Below are 21,084 nucleotides of genomic sequence, written 5' to 3'. Positions count from 1 at the left end.
ACAAAACTGGAAAGAAGACCAAATTCCAATAAAGAGGGACTGGCAAGTGAAATCGATGGAATACTGACAAGCTGACAGTGAAGTTAAGAGACCAAGAGTACCAAAATTGTACAAAAGAGTACAACAATTGTAGTAAATTAAAAAAAAGTCTGGGAGATTACTGTGGTGATTAATTTTTTTTAACTTGGCTAGAATGACTCTTGTAAAGATAACTAGTAGAAACAGTGGGAATGATGGTAAATAGAATATTAGATACAATTGGAAAGGCATATAACATAGAATTCCATGGACCCAAGTAAGAAGTGGAAGGAAGTCCAGTGCAAACAAAGTAACAACAAAATAAGTAGATAAGTAACATAATATTTATTTTCTCTTTAGTTTATGCATACATGTTAAACATTGGAATGTTCATTTTGTCCAATTGTTTTTTTGTAAATATTGACGTCTATGAAAACGATGGCTGTAAACTAATTGAAAAACCAATGAAGATGTCTATGAAAAGAGAGAGAAAAGAAGGAAAGCTAAAAAAAAGGGATGACAGTGTGGAGAACAGAACACTCTGTATTCAATGGTTCTAAAGAATCTGTGGTAGGTTGGCGCTAACTGGGTTACAGTGAGGCAAAGATGCACAGTTTAATTAAAACAGCTGAAATTAAGGTAAAATTGCATTCAAATGTTTAAGCCTGGCCTGGCTAGGCCTCCAAAAACACAGAGAAAAGCCAAAGAGGCACATAGCAATTTCTAAAATGGGATTCATATATTTTGAGGGTTTGGTGTTTTGTTTTTACACACAAGCTGTATATAAATTTGATGAAATAAATGTGATGAAATAATTTAGACTGCCCACATATACTGATACACATTGTCCTAATATTGATACATATTGTCCTAAAAAGTTTGAGAGAAAAAACTGACAAAATAGGCATAAAGAAAAGCGATAAATCCCCTTAAGGTGTCCCTGTTTCATTTTCACCACATAAATCAAATCAAACTATCAAAATAGAATCAACATACCAGTCTGGTACCTTATGCCAATCAGTAAATATTCCGCCTGTACATTGAGCACCGCATTCAATCAGATGGCCTGCAAGACTGAAAACCGAGAGTCGTAATATACATTTTAGTTCAATGGCAGAAACCTTAGTTTACAGTCATTCAGATTCAACTTTAATCTTTCCGAAGGCAAAGAAAGCTAACCTAAAAATATCCTGTTCATATGACACATGGTTAGATGCATCTATAATGGTCAAATTGACCTTAAAGGACCCCCCATAATAGATAAAAGTTTCAAAATTTAATGGATCCACTGGCAGTTTCTATAGTCTTTAGCGTATCTTGGAACAGAGTGCTTCTTTGGCCTCTTCCATCTGTTTGATAGTCAGGAAACACATTACTACCATGTAATTAGTCCTCCTGCTTAAATCGACTATGGAATCTCAGCAACTAATTTATACTTCTGGTTCATTAACTTCAGAGACTTTGACCTAAGGCCATTTTCCTAGTAAGTCCAAATGAAATCAGTGAATCTTAGTGACATCAGTATTCATATAGCTCTGAAGAGATAGTTGATGCTAATTACTAATAGGCCTAATTGCATCAATTGCCTTTTTGGATGGGTGACAGTCCTTCACCCCCCCCACCCCCTTCCCATTCTTCCTCAATAGGAAAAGAGTGAAAGAGGAAAGCAAAATCTAGTCTGACACACACAGAGTCCAAAGATAAATTTAGCACTGTGGAAGCTCACAAATGTTACAGTCTATTGATCCAGAGTTCCTACTCCACTGTCAAGAACCACAAATACAGCAGATCCAGCACCAAAAACTATGCATGCAACATACTTTGTTTGTACATAATTTGCAATTTAGCAGGGGATTTCTATGCAGAAGCCTGCATCAACTTCATTGGATCCAGATATGCTTCCTGAAGCCATGACACTTCTGCGTTGGAACTCAAAATAATTTGATATACGGTATTCATAATTAAATGTGAAAGCAAACATTGCACTCATGTTTTTCAAAGTAATGTTTCCATTAGAATTATGCAGAACATAACTGATGTTCATACAGCATTACATTTTAACAGCATTTATTATTTTTTAAAGTCAAATCGTTTACCTTCCAGATGCTAAAAGGCCGAACTCATCTCTCTTCCAGCCAAACTATAAAAGAAATAAAAGGTTTAAAGTGTTAAACATAAAGGGACCCCTGACCGTTAAGTCCAGTCACGGACGACTCTGGGGTTGTGCGCTCATCTCGCTCTATAGGCTGTGGACAGACAGCTTCCGGGTCATGTGGCCAGCATGACTAAGCCGCTTCTGGCGAACCAGAGCAGCGCATGAAAACACTGTTTACCTTCCCGCTGGTACCTATTTATCTACTTGCATTTTGACGTGCTTTCGAACTGCTAGGTGGGCAGGAGCTGGGACTGAACAATGGGAGCTCACCTTGTTGCGGGGATTCGAACCGCCGACCTTCTGATCGGCAAGCCCTAGGCTCTGTGGTTTAGACCACAGCACCACCTGTGTCCCACTTAAAGTGTTACGTGAAGTACATTTAAGTGGTGCACTGAATATTAAAATGCAAAGAACAGTTCATCACAACCTACCCTAGAGGTAGGTTGAGCCCAATTTCCCCACTGCTTGTATGCACACACAAATACGCTATCAGGAAAAGAAGGCCATTGGGTGAGGACTACGTGATGCCTAGGTACACGTTCTATCCTTCCCCTTGGGGCAGATAACTTGCATGGATGCATGGCAAGGGAAAGAGCCTGTAATGAACTGAATTGTGCCCTGAAAATTAAATAGACATCAATAAACAATGGAAGAACATTTTACAGAGATAAAGAGGAGTATTCTCAATATCTGCAAACCAGGACACAATGTAGCCGGCTTTCAAAATTCATTTGGTAAATATCAAACTTGTATAGGTAAGGATCTGCAGCATAAATAGCAAAACCTCTGGAGGTACGGCTTTCGATGCAAAGGACATGATTTACAAACAAAATCAAAAACTGACATCTCTGACTTTTTATACACCGATTATGTTAAAGATGCTGTGCATCAGCTCAGCTACATACTTGCAGGAATTTGTTTTAGCCTAACCAGACATTTAGATAAAAAATTGCTAACCCATGAAAAAAATAATCACATGTTTAAAGTTGACCTTTTGTGCCACCTTGTGGCAAGCGAAATCATTTTCATGTTGTAAATATTTTTGTTCTGTAAAAACTACAAATGAGAGAAAGGTAGTTAAATAATGATGAAAGATTTATCAGAGGAAGTTCATTAACATGGATGACATTTTTTTCCTAAAAAGTAACTAGGTTGGCTTGTTAATATGAGGATTTGCTTGTCTCCATAGTTCTTTTAGAACTACAACAAACTACTAGAACCCTCAACCTAGGTTTTAGAGAGAAATATACAGATTTCATCCATTTATAAAAAAAAGAGTTTGAAAAAGACAGGGAGGGGGTTGCAAAGCTAAGTTAGTTCTTGATCTCTTGATCACTGTCTAACTACTTTCTAAATAAGCATATTTCATCAAGTTGGTTGCTTCTGAAATAATCAAAACTAATGAAAATACATTTGCACTTTACTTCAAGGGCGTATAATTAAAATAACAAAAACTGGAAACCTGTTCAATATTCATACGGATGACTCCTAAAGGAAGAAACTGTTTTGGAAGCATTGATTCACACTTACAGAATGAATTAGTGGTCCCAATACAAGGCTACTGTCAACACATCTTCCTGTCACCACAATGTCTGCTCCTAAGTCAAGAGCTCTGCTTATTGGCCTTGCACTGAAGAAACAGAAGTATTGATCATTAAAACACTAGATTTACTCATTCACCTTTCAAAATAATTGAACATTCGATCTTAAAGATTTAAAATTAAATCCAGCACAGGGTTCTTAAACGAACAACCCCTCAATTCAATTGAGCTTGTGAGAGAAAAGATCTTGCAGACAGAATCATTGATTATATTCTCAATATTATAAACAAAAAATATTACTGGGTAGAGAGCAACAACATGATGAACGAGGGATCTTGTGCCCCAGAGTTTATAATGCCCTAGACACACACTCAGTAGGCAGCCTTACACAAGCCACCACCTCTCAGGTTCAGATTCCCATCTGTAAAAAAATAAAATGATACAAAAATGCCTTAAAAGGTTAGGATAGGTTTGGCTGGGTTGATAAAATATTGCTGTCTAACCTTGAACCTTAAGAATGCAATCCTAACCCCTCGATCTACAGGTTGGAAATGGTTTGGATAGGAGAGGAGCTCCACCAGCAGGGTGGCTATTTCTACCACAGAATCCTCTGCTATACCTGAAGAAAACTAAAAAAAATTCCTTCCAGTAGCACCTTAAAGACCAACTAAGTTAGTTCTTGGTATGAGCTTTTGTGTGCATGCACACTTCTTCAGATACACTGAAGAAGTGTGCATGCACACGAAAGCTCATACCAAGAACTAACTTAGTTGGTCTTTAAGGTGCTACTGGAAGGAATTTTTTTTGTTTTGACTATGGCAGACCAACACGGCTACCTATCTGTAACTGAAGAAAACTGTTCAGGAATAGATCTGTCACAGGCAATGTTTCCACTATCTTTAGTAGCTAACGTTAGGCCATGTGATGAAGCATTCCAGTGATGAGATAAAGGTGGGGGTGAATGCCCTTCATTCCCACAGGAGACCCCAAGATCAGGCATATAACTTCCTTCCCATTGGCTATGTTGTGCAACAGTATGCACATATCTAAAATGCCTTCCTCAAACTACAGTGGTACCTCAGAAGTTGAAGGGAATCCATTCCGGAAGTCCGTTCGACTTCCAAAACGTTCGGAAATCAAAGCGTGGTTTCCAAATGGCTGCAGGAAGCTCCTGCAGGCAATTGGAAGCCGCGGAAGCCATGTTGGACGTTTGGGTTCCAAAGAACGTTCGCAAACCGGAACACTCACTTCCGGGTTTGCAGCGTTTGGGAGCCAAAACGTTTGACTCGCAAGGTGTTTGGGATCCAAGGTACGAATGTACTATAGAAAGAAGCCGTAACTCTTCAGCTACGGCAGGCATAGGCAAACTCAGCCCTCCAGATGTTTTGGGACTACAAATCCCATCATCCCTAGCTAACAGGACCAATGGTCAGGGATGATGGGAGGTGTAGTCCCAAAACTTCTGGAGGTCCAAGTTTGCCTATGCCTGAGCTAAGGCATCACACTTCCTGTCCCTGCAAATTGACACTAGAGGTGGGAGTGGCGAGGTGTGGAGAACAAGGCATGGTAGAAGAGCCAATCCAACACTTGTGCTGCTGTACTCATACCGTGCCTCACCCCTCCCCTTCTCAGGAACCAGCAGTGATACTCAGGTGTTCAGAAGGTAGGTGATCAATGCTGCCCCCAGCCCACAGACTGCTACTGCTATTGTTGTGCTCTAAAAAGCAGCTCCCCGTATAACTTTTTTTTAAAAAAACCAAGATGAATTTCTTAAAGATCTTACCCAAGGTATACATTCATGCTGTGAATGTTTTCTGGAAACGGCTTCCCATTCTCCTCTTTTGAGGCAGATTCTTTGATGCTGTTTAACTGTAAAATACCCAAATGTATGTATGTGATATAAAAATACTTACATTACAATTCTAATTTCTAGGACGGGAAAATAAGTAATGTTTCTGTTATAATGCTAGATAAAATGTATCAATTGCAAGAGGTAAATTAAGTTAGGGGATACTAAATAGGTTTGTTTTCAGAAGAGTGTTCAACATTTAATCAAGAAATTGTGGCTAAATGATTTGGGGAATTGGAAGCAAATAACAGGGTCAAGAGCTTCCCCTCTCCTTGTTTTCTTTCAAAACTTAATTAAAGACTTCCTGTTTTTCTAAAAGAATAATTTGCCATGATGACCAAATTAACAAACAATGGTTTGAACAATCTCTACAAACCAGCACTGCAGAGCCTGGGGGAGGGGAAGCACTCAAGCACATTTAGAAGACTAGAATTCTGACATCTGAACGCCACCTGCTGCTTTTATACCAGGAACCTGTGGCTGAAAGCAAGCCCCATTATTTTCACTTGATCTTGCTTGAAAGTAAGTGCTAACAGATCACATCATTGTGTAAGGTTCTCTTATCCTTATCCAAAAATATCTGATAGGAAATAATTAACAAATATATATGTTTGCTTAGGGTTGTGAAATGAGTACAGTACAGTGTTTATCAAAACAGAACTACAGTGGTACCTCGGGTTAAGTACTTTATTCGTTCCAGAGGTCTGTACTTAACCTGAAACTGTTCTTAACCTGAGGTACCACTTTAGCTAATGGGGCCTCCTGCTGCCGCCGCGCCGCCAGAGCACGATTTCTGTTCTCATCCTGAAGCAAAGTTCTTAACCTGAGGTAATATTTCTGGGTTAGCGGAGTCTGTAACCTGAAGCATATGTAACCTGAAGCATATGTAACCCAAGGTACCACTGTACTGGCAAAATTCCCATGATTTTAATGAATATGCGCTATTGTTTTGAATATTCACATTGTTATGCAGTTTACCAATATTAGCCCAAGGAATTTTTTTCATAAATAGCAGCCATCACTTTATCAAATAGTAAAATTATTACATGCTAGCACAGCCCATGCAAAATTTGTATCATAATAACTGCTGAAGTGAGGTAGTAGTCAAGAGGCTACCAATAACTTTTGTTCATCTCAACAGAGGTGGCAGAAAACGGGGTGTGGGGAGCAGTGTTAGAAACTGAGATATGAAAGCTAGGAGCTAAATGGCCCCTTAAACCTAGGTTACAGGCACAACAATGGAATGTCTAGGCGTGCTTTTGTATAACAAGAATACAAAGCTGAAAATGAATGAACTGCAGCCGTGTTGGTCTGACGCAGTTGAAATATATATATATATAAATTGTCCAGTAGCACCTTAGAGACCAACTAAGTTTGTTTTTGGTATAAGCCTCTGAAGAAGTGTGCATGCACACAAAACCTTATACCAAGAACAAACTTAGTTGGTCTCTAAGGTGCTACTAGACATTTTTTAATTTTTTTATCTATTTTGACTAAAATATTATGTTCATTTTCCCCATAGTATAGTCCTTCCCCTGCCCGCCCCTCTAATATTGTTAAGAGGGTCTCTTCTCCAGTCTTCAGAGAGTAGCTGGAAGAGGGGAGGCAGAAAAAGGTCCTCCTTTCCTTCCACTCTGCTCTTTTAATCTGAAATCTTAGGCGCAGTATTGCGCCCAGAGCTCAGAAACTGCTTGAGCTAATGAATTTCTCTTGTCACAAAATGCACCTAGAAACACAATGGGAGTTTTGAACACTGGTGGTGTCAGGGACTGGACTGAGGAGGAATGGTGGGGACCCCCCTCCCTTCTCCCGAACCTCCCCGAGGACAGGAGGACAGCATAGATTTAGAACAGTGGTTTGCAGAAGGGCATAGTTCAGAGGCTGCAGAGAGGAGAAGCTGGGAGATACTGGAAGAGGAACAGCAGGAAGAGGAAACACCAAGGGAAACACAGCTGACAGACTCAAGTGTTTTTTGAAAGCATTCCTGACCTCCCCTCTCCTAAGACTAGGCAGGCATTGAGGCTAATAGAACAGAAAGCTCAGCAGCAGAAAACTCAGATTAGCTGACGTAGGGGTGACGAAGAATAGTAGAGACGGAGGGGATGGGACTTTACTTGGAGCAATGTCATTTCTAGAGAGAGACCGCATTCCTTTGTCTCTTGCTGTGGTTATTGAATAAACTCTTCTTTTATCTGCTTCTTTGCTGCCATCGGAGAGGGATCTGATTCCTCGAAGCCTGACAGGTGGGGAGGAAGCATTAGGACAAAGGAGACCTCACTGTCTCCTAACTCCATGGATTATCTACTGTATTTGTGTAATGTTGGTGACATTTGTTTAATGGACACACTAAGGATCTGACCAGACTTCAGGCTTCTACGACAAACATATATGCGGTTTTAAAAACTGTACAAAAAGTATCAAACTTCCTATTAATTTTTTTTAAGGAAATAAAATATCCAAATACCTCTCCCATTAAATCATCACCAGTAATAGCAGCAATCTTCAAGTCAACACCAGCTTTTCTGGCCACTTCTTGGAGTGCAGTAGCACAGACTAGAGGATTCATTCCACCAGCATTGCTGACAACACGAACACCTAAGCAAGGCAAAAGAATTAGGATTATGAACAATGTATATACACTGCTCATGTATGTACGCACACATATAAATTGATTTCTCTGTTGTTTGTTTCTACTCAGATAGTTACTTAAAGTTACAAATTACAGAAAGTATTGACAGGTGAGATTCATAAGGATCAATCTGGCTTTCTCCCGGGAAGACACATGTCTGACAATGTGAGGAACATAATAGACATTGTGGAACTGTTGGAAATGAACATTAACAGAAAAGCGGTTTTGATTTTTGTGGACGCGGAGAAAGCCTTTGACAATATTTGTTGGAGTTTTATGAAAAAGAATCTCCAAGGGATGGGGGTAGGCCAAGGTTTTGAAAATGGTATAGGTGCAATTTATTCTGAGCAGAAGGCAAAGCTAATTGTGAATAATGTGGTAACGGAAGAGATAGCTATAGAGAAAGGAACACGACAGGGATGCCCTATTTCCCCCCTACTTTTTATACTGGTTCTGGAGGTTTTGCTAAATATGATTAGAAAGGACCAGTTGGTTAAAGGAATTCAGGTCGGAGTGAGAGAGTATAAATTAAGGGCATTTGCAGATGACCTAGTTTTGACTTTGCAACAGCCAATCACTAGTACAAAAAGAGTTTTAGAACTGATCGAGATATTTGGTCAAGTTGCAGGATTTAAGTTGAACAAACAAAAAACTAAAGTCTTGGAAAAAAACCTAACAAATGAAGAAAAAGAGACATTCCAGAATGAAACAGGTTTGGAGATAGCAAAAAAAGTGAAATACCTGGGGGTGAATTTGACATCGAAAAATGTGAATCTTTTCAAAGACAATTATGATAAATGCTGGACAGAAGTTAAGAAAGATTTAGACATATGGTCAAGGCTGAAACTTTCCTTGTTAGGCAGAATTGCTGTTATCAAAATGAATGTATTGCCTAGAATGTTATTTCTGTTTCAGACATTACAAATAATAGACAAGATGGACTGTTTCAAGAGGTGGCAGAAAGACATATCGAAATTTGTTTGGCAGGGCAAAAAGCCAAGAATAAAATTTAAGACATTAACAGATGCGAAAGATAGAGGGGGTTTTGCCCTGCCGGACTTAAGACTTTACTATGAATCAGCAGCGTTTTGCTGGTTGAAAGATTGGCTGCTCCTCGAGAATACAGACATTTTGGATCTTGAAGGATTTGACAACAGATTTGGTTGGCATGCATATATATGGTATGACAAGGTAAAATTGCATAAAGGTTTTAAGAACCATATGGTGAGGAAAGCTCTGTATAATGTTTGGATTAGGTATAAAGATCTGTTTGAAAGTAGAACCCCTAGGTGGTTGTCACCAATGGAAGCAAAAGAGGTGAAAAAATTGAATATGGGTTCTAATTGGCCTAAATATTGTGAAATTATAGAACAAGATAGTGAAAATGTAAAATTGCAGAGTTTTGAGAAACTGAAGTTTAAGGTGAGAGATTGGTTACATTATCGACAGATAAATGAAGTATTCAAACAGGACAGAAAGAAAGGCTTCCAAGTGGAGAAGTCAAAATTAGAAACAGAACTGTTAGAACCCAATACTAAAAACTTGTCAAGAATGTACAACTTGCTGTTGAAATGGAATACTCAAGATGAAATGGTGAAATCTAATATGATTAAATGGGCACAGGACATTGGGCATGACATTGAGCTTGCTGACTGGGAGCAGTTATGGACCACTGGTGTTAAATTTACGGCATGCAATGCCTTAAAAGAAAACATTATGAAAATGATCTACAGGTGGTACATGACTCCTGCTAAGTTAGCAAAGATCTATCATTTGCCCAACAACAAGTGTTGGAAGTGTAGTGAAACGGAGGGAACCTTCTATCACCTTTGGTGGACCTGCCCGAAGATTAAGGCTTTCTGGGAAATGATCTATAATGAAATAAAAAAAGTTCTGAAGAGAACGTTTGTTAAAAAACCAGAGGCCTTTCTCTTGGGTATGGTGGGCCAAATGGTGCCAAAGAAGGATAGGACATTTTTTATGTATGCCACTACAGCAGCAAGAATTCTTCTAGCAAAGTATTGGAAGACGCAAGATTTACCCACGTTGGAAGAATGGCAGACGAAGGTGATCGACTATATGGGACTGGCAGAGATGACTGGCAGAATTCGAGACCGGGGGAAAGAGGCGGTGGATGAAGATTGGAACAAATTTAAAGTTTATCTCAAAAACTGTTGTAATTTGGAAAATTAGGGGCTCAGAGTTATAAGAGATAAAGAACTACAGTTGTATTAATAACTAACTGAAGTTAAATACATGAAATATATTCAAGTTATTATCAGAGGGTTGCTGAAAAATCTTGAAACAAGAATGCAGAAAAGGGGTGGGATGGGGAAGTCGAGTTTTTGTTTGTTTATGTTTATGTTTTTGTTTTGTCTTTTCTTTACTTATGGAAAACTAATAAAAATTTATTATAAAAAAAAAAAAATAAAGTTACAAATTACATCTGGCTACTCTAATCCATACCTCTGACTGGACTAAAACAGACCTCTAAACAGTCACCTGGGAGTCAGTAAGGAATTGCTCCAGGGTGAGCAAGCAAGTAGAGTTTATGTAAACTGGAGGAGAATTTGGCTCAGTTCTAATCAATCAAGGTTTTACAAGCCAAGGTTTAAAAGAAGCACATGGGTCAAGTACCCTCTCCCCCCCCACACACACACATTGCAAATAATTTAAAATTATTACAGCAATATAAAATACAAAATCATACCTTTCCTGTGTATGTCCTTTATATATGGAGCCATTGCACTTAATACAAAATCAGGAGTATATCCTAAATCCTAAAAGAAATGAAAATTAAATTGCTAATGTTTTTATTAGAAGAAATAATTTTTTAATTTTTGCTTCAGAAGAATTACTCACTGGAGATCTAGCTTTGGCAGTAGCTAGTAGAGACATTGTAATTTCAGAAAGGTAATCAAAAACCAAGAAATCCAGTTTCCCTCCATAGAGTAGTTGAGGAACTAATACAAAGAAATAAAAATGTCTTTAGTAAGAACACGAACACACACACACACACACACACACACACACACACACACTCATATTGCAAAAACATCTAATGCAAAACAGTTCAGTAATATGGGCTTTGCAGCAAACAGACCTATGGGTCAATAATAATTCTTTAAAATATAATTCAAGGCCAACGTGCTACATATATGCAATGGCTAATTTCTTAAAGTCAAATCCCAAGACCACAGTTCATGACTAACCTGTAAAATTTGGCCTTTAATTCCAAGGACGGCTATGATAGCATATTACACTAACAACAGATTTTGGCTCAAAAGGGACATTTCGGTGGACATTTACATTGGAATGGTGAACTGAAACTAGTCTATATCCCAGCCCTATGCATTTTTATTCACATTAAATCTGAGGGAATTAAGCTGAGATTACTCTGTAATAAAAGTGTCTTACAGGGCAAGTACCTATGCATACTGCCCAGAAGTGACAACTCCTTTTTACACTAAAAAGTTTAGGATCACACTATACAGTCACAGATGGGACGCGGGTGGCACTGTGGTTAAAAGCCTCAGCGCCTAGGACTTGCCGATCGAAAGGTCGGCGGTTCGAATCCCCGCTGCAGGGTGCGCTCCTGTCGCTCGGTCCCAGCGCCTCCCAACCTAGCAGTTCGAAAGCACCCCGGGTGCAAGTAGATAAATAGGGACCGCTTTATAGCGGGAAGGTAAACGGCGTTCCGTGTGCTGCGCTGGCTCGCCAGATGCAGCTTGTCACACTGGCCACGTGACCCGGAAGTGTCTGCGGACAGCGCTGGCCCCCGGCCTCTTGAGTGAGATGGGCGCACAACCCTAGAGTCTGTCAAGACTGGCCCGTACGGGCAGGGGTACCTTTACCTTTTTATACAGTCACAGAGAAAGGTAAATAATTGTTGTGGCAAAATATCAAAGGAAGTGAAATGGGTAAAAAGCTAAGATCAACTAAAAGGAAGTTTAAGTGTCAAATACTGAGAGTAATAATGTTCTAACTAAAAAGTGTCTACAATAAGTAAAAGGTGGCCACTAAGTTGGTTGTCAAAACTGAGGAATGCCATATGGAAATTATTTTAATAGTACACCATTCATAGCTACATATGTTGCAGCTCTCCAAATCAGTTCCCACATGACATTTATTATATTGGACTATGCCTTTTCACTTTTGACTCATTTATCCAGAATAGCTCCTCCCTAGTCCCGCTCTCCAGTCACATTGAAAACCAAACCCTTCACACAGTTACTGAGAAGTTAAGTTCCACTGAGCCTCTTGAGATTGCCAATCAGAAGGTCGGGAGTTTGAATCCCTGCGACAGGGTGAGCTCCCGTTGCTGTGTCCCAGCTTCTGCCAACCTAGCAGTTCAAAAGCACGCCAGTGCAAGTAGATAAATAAGTACTACTTTTTATTCCTTTTCTATTCCGTCATGGTGTTCTGTTGCACCAGAAGCAGTTTAGTCATGTTGACCACATGACCCGGAAAGCTGTCTGTGGACAAACGCTGGCTTCCTCGGCCTAAAAGCAAGATGAGCGTCACAACCCCATAGTCGCCTTTGACTGGACTTAACCGCCCAGGGGTCCTTTACCTTTTTTTAAACCTTTTTTACAGGATTTACTCCCAAGTGTTTAGGATCGCAGCCTCAGAGTCATGTTCACAGCATGCATTTACAGACGAAACTATATGTACTCCTTTTACATCATTTTCATCATGCCAAACTGTGTTTACACAGTTGCTAGGCGATCAGAAGTTTTGGGTACTCCCAAGGCTGCAGTCCTATACACGCTGACCTGTAAATCCCACGAAAACAGATGCGCCTTAGTCCTGAGGTTCGATTGCATCGTTGCATGTAATCTGAGAGGTTGCAGCGAGTAAACAAACAACGCAAGCTTGCAGCAACTTCAGCGCCATCTGCTGTTTTATCTTTTGGCCCGATTTCACCCCCAAACTTCCAATCAATCAAGCCAAGAAGGAACGGGGTGAGCCTGTGCGGAACCTAAATGCAAGCAACTGAACACTGTTAGGACAAGTGAGTGCAAAGGTATGTTCAGACGGCATGATCAGGGACAGCAAGCCGGGCGAGAGAGTCTGCGAGGAAGCGCGCAAAAACTGCAGCGAAGGCTAACGGGGCGAGAAGCGAGTCAGGAACTTAATAATGGAGATCGGGAATCTGTGCACGCCGGTTTGGGCATATTCGAGGCATGCAAAGCATCTCGCGCCATTGCATTCAACGGTGCCCACACTCCCAGATAAGCGTGGCAAAAGGAGTGCAGCCGAACAGCGCAATCGCCTCGGAAGGGAACTCCGCGGAGTGGAGCGGAGCAGATACCCGGGGAAAGCGCGGAGGAAGTTTTTCTTTTTCCCGCCTCCACGTCCGAGGGGTTTCCCGGCGGGCAACCAGCAGGAGGAGCTGCCGCCCGGTGCAGGCGCGCAAGGCCGCGGCTCCCTGCGTAATACCTGAGGCCGCCGTGTCTCCCCAGAAGCCCGAGGCGCAGCCGATCCGCACCGGGCTCGCCTGAGGGGCGCACGGCTCGCTGCTCCAACAGCGGCGGCTGCTGGTCCACCGCGAGAGGCGCGGGGCGGCGGCGGCGGCCGCCGGGAGCCTCAGCAGCAGCGCGGCGCCGCTCATGGTGCTTCTTCCTGGGCGAGAGGCGAGGCCTGGGCGGGCTCGGCCGAGGAAGTGGCGCGGAGAAGGAGGGCCGCCGGGCGCCGCCAGTCAGCGCCCGGGATCCTCGCCCGGACTCTGGCGCCCTCGGCTCTGCAGCCGCTGCCGTGTCGTTCCGCGTTCCCGCAGCTTTCCCGGTTCTTCAAGGCGGCCTCCGCCGTTCTCCTCCATGTGGGTGGCAGGCAGAAATCCGGCTGGTGAAGCCGGCCGCCGCCATTCCCTCTCCAGAGTTGCGGTTGTCGTTTTTCCCCTTGTAGAGTTTCTGTACTTATGTTTAAAAAGTTTCCGACCGTGGAAGCTGCAGCACCTTTTTGGAAATGCTAACCTCCAGGTTAAAAATCCAGGAATCTTTAAGAAACAGCGTCAGGCAGCTGATGAAAGTGCAAGAGCTCTCAGGCAAAATGCGGCAGCCATCCTTTGACCCTGACCAGGATTTAACAACTGTTCATTTGGCCAAGAGGAGCCAAAGCCTTTCACTATAGGAGTGTTTGCTGCTTTCATCAGAAGCTGCCTTATACCAGGTCACTTAGACCGATATTGTCCACAACAGCAGTCAAGGACCTCAACAGCTTCCACCTAAAGAATATTCTGAGACTCGAACCCAAGACCAGCCACATGCAAGACATGTGCTCCTCCACTGACTTCCCTCCCCAAATGCATACCTTTGCTGCTGGTTGATTTAAATAAATTAAATATAGAAGGAAAGGGTGTACCAGCGATGAAACACCCTTTTCCAATACTAGACTTACAAGGTTGTCATTTTCCCCAATACATTTTGCTGCCAGAAACAAAAGATCGGATGCCCCATCCTGTTTCATATACAGAAGCTGAATGGACCAACAGCAGAATATTGAATTCACACTGGTCTGGAGACAGGATCCTCCTTCGCATCTGAAGGCAGCAGGCTAGCTTAGGGATCGCAAACCACGGGGTCCGTACATTCTGTTCTCTTAAACTACCCTGCTGCTTCCCTAGCATCTGCTGCCTGGGAGGGTTCTCACTAGCTAAAGGAGCAGAATATAACAGATAATAAAAAGAAATTAAAATTGCTATACAGTATGTCAAAGGAAGCAAAAGTTCCATCTGAGAGAAAAAGTGACATAACACACATTTTGGGAGTTTTTATTTAGGGTTCCAGTCACTACCCCCCGTTTTTCAATTCTCGGACAAAAAGGTCTGTCAGAATTCTGTGCTCAATAAAAACAAATTTAAAAACATAATTAGAAGGTAGGCTTGAACATTACCATTCATGTAATGTTCCTGTTCCTACATTTTACTTGACTCTTGACTAAATACAGTGGTGCCTCAGGTTAAGAACTTAATTCGTTCTGGAGGTCTGTTCTTAACCTGAAACTGTTCTTAACCTGAAGCACCACTTTAGCTAATGGGGCCTCCTGCTGCCGCTGCGCCGCCGGAGCACGATTTCTGTTCTCATCCTGAAGCAAAGTTCTTAACCCGAGGTAATAATTCTGGGTTTGCGGAGTCTGTAACCTGAAGCGTACGTAACCTTAAGCGCATGTAACCCGAGGTACCACTGTAGTGCTTAAAACTACGCTTATTAATAGTTGGGGAAGAAACACCATACTTTGGGTAAACATGAAATGTTGGTGTGCCAAGCATTTTTAAACCTTTTCTGGCAAAAATCCAACATGTTCAAACATACACATTTGCGATATTTTAACAACCTTAATTGAAAGCACCATCAGAAAACTTGGTCATTGTGAGATGCTTAACTTAAAAATTCCTTAGGATTATACTCTGACCAGCAGGAGGCTGTGTTGCACCACCATCAACAGTGGCCAAATCTTGACAATAATGATACAGGTATAAAAAGAGCAGGAATCAATTTAAGCAATGCTATTTTTAGTTTAATGGGATGCAGGTGGCGCTGTGGTTAAAACTTCAGCGCCTAGGACTTGCCAATCGCATGGTCGGTGGTTCGAATCCCCGCGGCGGGGTGCGCTCCCATCGTTCGGTCCCAGCGCCTGCCAACCTAGCAGTTCGAAAGCACCTTCGGGTGCAAGTAGATAAATAGGGACCGCTTACCAGCGGGAAGGTAAACGGTGTTCCGTGTGCTGCGCTGGCTCGCCAGATGCAGCTTGTCACGCTGGCCACGTGACCCGGAAGTGTCTGCGGACAGCGCTGGCTCCCGGCCTATAGAGTGAGATGAGCGCACAACCCTAGAGTCTGGCAAGACTGGCCCATACGGGCAGGGGTACCTTTACCTTTACCTATTTTTAGTTTATCATACAATGTGCCAACTATCAGTCACTGAAAAGTTTATAAGCAGAGACTAGTTTTGCATGATGCAACTCACTACTGTACTTTAGGAATTGTTGTTGTTCTTTAGTCGTTTAGTCCTGTCCGACTCTTCATGACCCCATGGACCAGAGCACGCCAGGCACTCCTGTCTTCCACTGCCTCCCGCAGTTTGGTCAAACTCATGCTGGTAGCTTTGAGAACACTGTCCAACCACCTCATCCTCTGTTGTCCCATTCTCCTTGTGCCCTCCATCTTTTCCAGGGAGTCTTCTCTTCTCATGAGGTGGCCAAAGTATTGGAGTCTCAGCTTCAGGATCTGTCCTTCCAGTGAGCACTTAGGGCTGATTTCCTTAAGAATGGATAGGTTTGATCTTCTTGCAGTCCACAGGACTTAGTCGCAATCAAATTCAGATGGAATAGCCATAGTATAGCTAAAAATAACACTGCATGGCAGCCATATTAACTTGCCTTTTGGTTATAAAAAACATTAATTTGTATTTCTTGTGTTTTTCTCAGTGAAAAGGCATTTCTGATGCATACTATAGTTTTGCATTTTGTTTTCCTTTTTCAATCAGTACACAAACCCTAAGGAACTCTAATGCTACCATAAAAAGACAGCAGGTGGCAGTCTATACATAGATACTTAATACAGTGGTACCTCGGGTTAAGTACTTAATTCATTCCGGAGGTCCTTACTTAACCTGAAACTGTTCTTAACCTGAAGCACCACTTTAGTTAATGGGGCCTCCTGCTGCTGCCACACAGCCAGAGCACGATTTCTGTTTTCATCCTGAAGCAAAGTTCTTAACCTGAGGTACTATTTCTGGGTTGGCGGAGTCTGTAACCTGAAGCGTATGTAACCTGAAGCGCATATAACCTGAGGTACCACTGTATTCTATTTTTGTTTAGTACATGTTCACAAAAGGATTGGTGTTTCAAAACTATTTACTGGCCTATTGATCTAACGAAAAAGAAGTTGGCAATGCTGTTGTCTGTGCAGCTGCTCTTGTCCCTATTGACTTTATGGACCCATATGGGGCTAGTGTAAACTTGAAACAACTTTTGGAGTAGAAAAGCAACTAATCTTTAATCGTTGTGTCATTGGGTAAGGTTGATCTCATCCCCCACCCCCACCTTGTTTTCAATGTAGATCTTCATTCACCCCTTCTTCCCTGGTGGGGAGGAGGAGGATGCTATTCTGTGGTTTGCCTCAGATGCCAAAATGTCTTGGGCCAGAGTTGCATTGTTCAGGTGCACATCTATCTCTGGATGAAACTCATTAGCTTTGGGAAGTGATTTCACTTTCCGTATTGAGACAAGTGAGGTTATACAACAACTAATCAGATACGGAACTATATTTAGTGCTGCAGCCAAGGATAGGAGCACAATAAAGAAACACCAAGCAGGGCCGCCAGCCAGGGGCTAAGGGTGGGACACACATCTCCTGGCCCCAAGCCACCAAGGAGCCCAGATTCATTTTCATTTTTTAAAAAGCGAAGTCAATCGGACATCTCTAAAGAGGTTTGGAAAGCAAAACGTGGAGACAATGTTCTAAGGCTGCAGATACAACTGTTTTTGCTAAGGTCCCTTCATTACTTTTGCTAAGCATATCAGGAAGGAACGCTGACCACATGGGAATAGGTTGCAGGAGGGGGGAAAAGAGAGAAGCATGTCTGTGCTGCTAGCCTGATGCTGGATGAAGGAGGAAAGTCTGCCTGTGTACTGGGATATGTTTGTTTAAGCACTTTCTTCCATGACCACATTCATTCATACACTCCCTTTACAGTGTAAAACACAACTGGCTAGCTTTGGTATGTTCTACATGACTGTAACTCATGAAATAAATGAGGTTTCCTTCCCAGTAAGGAAAAAATTGTGATATTGCAGAGGGTGGGCCCGCTTATCATGTCTCCCAACAACCAGTACAGTACTCATCTGTTTGTCATCACTTGTATATTTTTTATTAATACAAAGTAACCATCAAACTAAAATATAAAATGCAAGGTGAAGCAACAAATACAACCATAAAATCACAGCTGCAGCAAGTTGAAATTCATGTAGACCGTAATCCAAAGGTACTTCTTTCGTTTATCATAGTTGGCAAAATGTGTGTGTGTTTTGCTGAGAGTTGTGAAACTACACATGCTTAGAGTGTGTGCTGCTTCTTTTTGTATACAGTGCTACCTCTGGTTAAGTACTTAATTTGTTCCGGAGATCCGTTCTTAACCTGAAACTGTTCTTAACCTGAAGCACCACTTTAGTTAATGGGGCCTCCTGCTGCTGCCGTGCCACCGGAGCACGATTTCTGTTCTTATCCTAAAGCAAAGTTCTTAACCCGAGGTAGTATTTCTGGGTTAGCGGAGTGTGTAACCTGAAGCATCTGTAACCTGAAGCGTATGTAACCCGAGGTACCACTGTACAGACAATCCACATTTTGTGCAGAAGTTACAGTCTGGACCCATGCGTGCCTTGACAGAGCACACTTAAAGCATTCTGCCCCATATCACTCCTACCCCACCACTTTCAGTGGTGGTTTGGGGTCACTTCCCAGTTCAGCACCATGTGTGCACACTCGCACATCAATTGGACACGCATAAATTGGTTGTTGCCTGTAACTGTATCTTGCTTTTGCTCCCAGGAGCTAAAGGCTGTCTTCCCCTCCCCTCTTTTTATTTTTACAACAGCTTTGTGAGGTAGGCTAGACATATATTGTCAATAGATTTGGGAAGGGGAGCAGAATTCAGACGGTTCAATTCACATACAGTGTACCAGTCGCAGGAAATCTGGTTGGCACCCCTAGATTTCAGCCTCAGTTATGTCTGGGGGTTGGGGAAACAGCCTGACACAGTGTCCCATTTGCTAAAGAACTCATGAAGGGCATCTTACTTTACTGAGGACAAATGATGATGCACCTTTTGGCCATTTCACAATTAATGTTACATTTCCGGTTGCCAGTAACATTGCTTATTGTATACGATGTTCTGCAAACACATAAACCTGTATCCCATCCAGAAAATTTGTTTGATTTGTCAGTCTTTTCCTGAGACTACTTCATCAAACAGCATTACTCACAAACAGCTGAGTTTGTTGTAGACTCTGTCCTCACCTACTTGCAGAGTATTCTGCAAATATTTGAGCTGATTATTTATCTCCCCCTTGCACATGAGCGCATTAGACCTTTGTTGAGCAAATGGAGTTCACTGTCTTCTGCTCAAGGTAAAGCATACACTGCAATCTTTGAATAAAGAACTTAAAGCTAACCTTTTATAAATGAGCCGAAGTCCTTCAAATATCTGTAGATCAGTCAAATGAAATCGGGCAATGTTGTGTTCCGGAAGCTGGGGCACGAACTAACCAAAGAATATTAAAATCTGATGTTGACAAATGCTTTCAAATCTTGTTCTTTGTATGAGTGCTCAGTAGGTAGAGCATGAGACTCTTAATGTCACGGTTGTAGGCTCAAGCCCCACGTTGGGCAAAAGAAAACTGCATTATTGAGGGTTAGACTAGATGATCCTCATGGTCCCTACCAACTATACAATTCTATGATTCTATGAATGCAACCACATCTTACAAACTCTGGGAGACATAGAAACAATCGCAGGAAAAAATACTATTGTATTTCTAATGCTATTATCAAATTGTCTCCTTTATGCAGTTTAATCTTCAATCAGACATGTTGAATAAAACTCTCGTGATTGTTATAAAGGGATGTAATTTTCCCTCCTCTGAATTTGGTTTGAACGTTGCACTACTGTATGTGTAGTCAAGCAATATTTTGTTGTCTCTATTGCCAGGAGAAGCATATACAGTAGCAGCAAAATGAGTATTTTCAAAATAAAATTGGTAATGAATATTTTCTGTGTTTCCTGCCCACCTAGCAGTTCGAAAGCACCCCTAAAAGTGCAAGTAGATAAATAGGTACCGCTTTATAGCGGGAAGGTAAACGGCGTTTCCGTGTGCTGCGCTGGCTCGCCAGTTGCAGCTTTGTCACGCTGGCCACGTGACCCGGAAGTGTCTCAGGACAGCGCTGGCCCCCGGCCTCTTAAGTGAGATGGGCGCACAACCCTAGAGTCTGTCAAGACTGGCCCGTACGGGCAGGGGTACCTTTACCTTTTTATTTTCTGTGTTATGTGGAAGCAAGAGACTAGCAGGTGGGCCGAGACGCAGAGCACACCCCAAACAATAGCTCTGCCGGCCAGAAAGAAAGCCAAAGAGCGTGAGTAAGTGAGGGTGGCAAAACACTGCGAGCAGCCATGCAAGCTCTCCCCACCCCCACCCCAGCTCTATCCTGCTCTTTTTGCAATGTTTTGGTACTGTTTCTTGGTTGTTATTATTATTCATTTATATGTTGCCCATCTGACTGGGTTGCCACAGTCACTCTGAGCAGCTTCCAACAAATTATAAAGCATCAAACTTCCCTATACAGGGCTGCCTATACATGGTTCAAATCATGTATTTATTTATTTCACAGTGATGCGCATAATGGGGGTGGGGGTGGTTGGTTGCCTGTGGAAGTTCTGATTCCATTCTAAAGCAGGAGCTCTAAACTTCCATCTTCACGTTAACACAACGTACAGCTTCCATCCCATCATTGCTGTGGTGCACAAATGTAAACAAAGTTGCTATGTACGTTCTTGCTGTGTCCTAACCTATTGCCCAAGTTTCTGAACTGCCTTATAAACAGATATTTCCATTCCATGGACTTCCCGTTTCGCTTTTTAAAAAAAACAAACCTAAAAGTTAATCTTAACAGGAATGTTCAGGATAACTTTCCAATGTCCCTTTGAAAGAAGAGGCTAACAAAGATCGGCTCAAACCTCTATGTACACAACCAATGGGATTTATAAAGTTTGACCTAAAAACTAACCAAATACCATTTTTACCTTTCTTATCAGTTTGAGAAAGGTACATGAGTATCTAGGCTTAAGAAATCTGCCTTCCATCTCCATCTGCATTAATCATTCAGGAGCTGCTTGAG

General features: G+C 42.0%; 1 protein-coding gene across 1 annotated transcript in view; it reads right to left on the bottom strand.

Moving 5' to 3' along the window:
• LOC114604738 (uncharacterized) overlaps positions 1 to 14,364 on the bottom strand; it is a 45,431-nt gene extending 31,067 nt beyond the window's left edge. Inside the window, exons 1-8 of the mRNA XM_028745182.2 lie at positions 13,635 to 14,364; positions 11,055 to 11,155; positions 10,903 to 10,972; positions 8,028 to 8,158; positions 5,498 to 5,583; positions 3,704 to 3,803; positions 2,115 to 2,158; positions 1,015 to 1,092 (exon numbers count right to left, since the gene is read on the bottom strand). Coding sequence (XP_028601015.2) covers positions 1,015 to 1,092; positions 2,115 to 2,158; positions 3,704 to 3,803; positions 5,498 to 5,583; positions 8,028 to 8,158; positions 10,903 to 10,972; positions 11,055 to 11,155; positions 13,635 to 13,806 — 782 coding nt within the window. The 5' untranslated portion in view covers positions 13,807 to 14,364. The remainder of the gene's footprint in view (positions 1 to 1,014; positions 1,093 to 2,114; positions 2,159 to 3,703; positions 3,804 to 5,497; positions 5,584 to 8,027; positions 8,159 to 10,902; positions 10,973 to 11,054; positions 11,156 to 13,634) is intronic.
• Between the last annotated feature and the right edge of the window lie 6,720 nt (positions 14,365 to 21,084).

The sequence above is a fragment of the Podarcis muralis genome, chromosome 9 (assembly GCF_964188315.1).
Source record: "Podarcis muralis chromosome 9, rPodMur119.hap1.1, whole genome shotgun sequence".
In the NCBI taxonomy this organism is placed as follows: domain Eukaryota; kingdom Metazoa; phylum Chordata; class Lepidosauria; order Squamata; family Lacertidae; genus Podarcis; species Podarcis muralis.
This window is presented reverse-complemented; position numbering and strand designations above follow the sequence as displayed.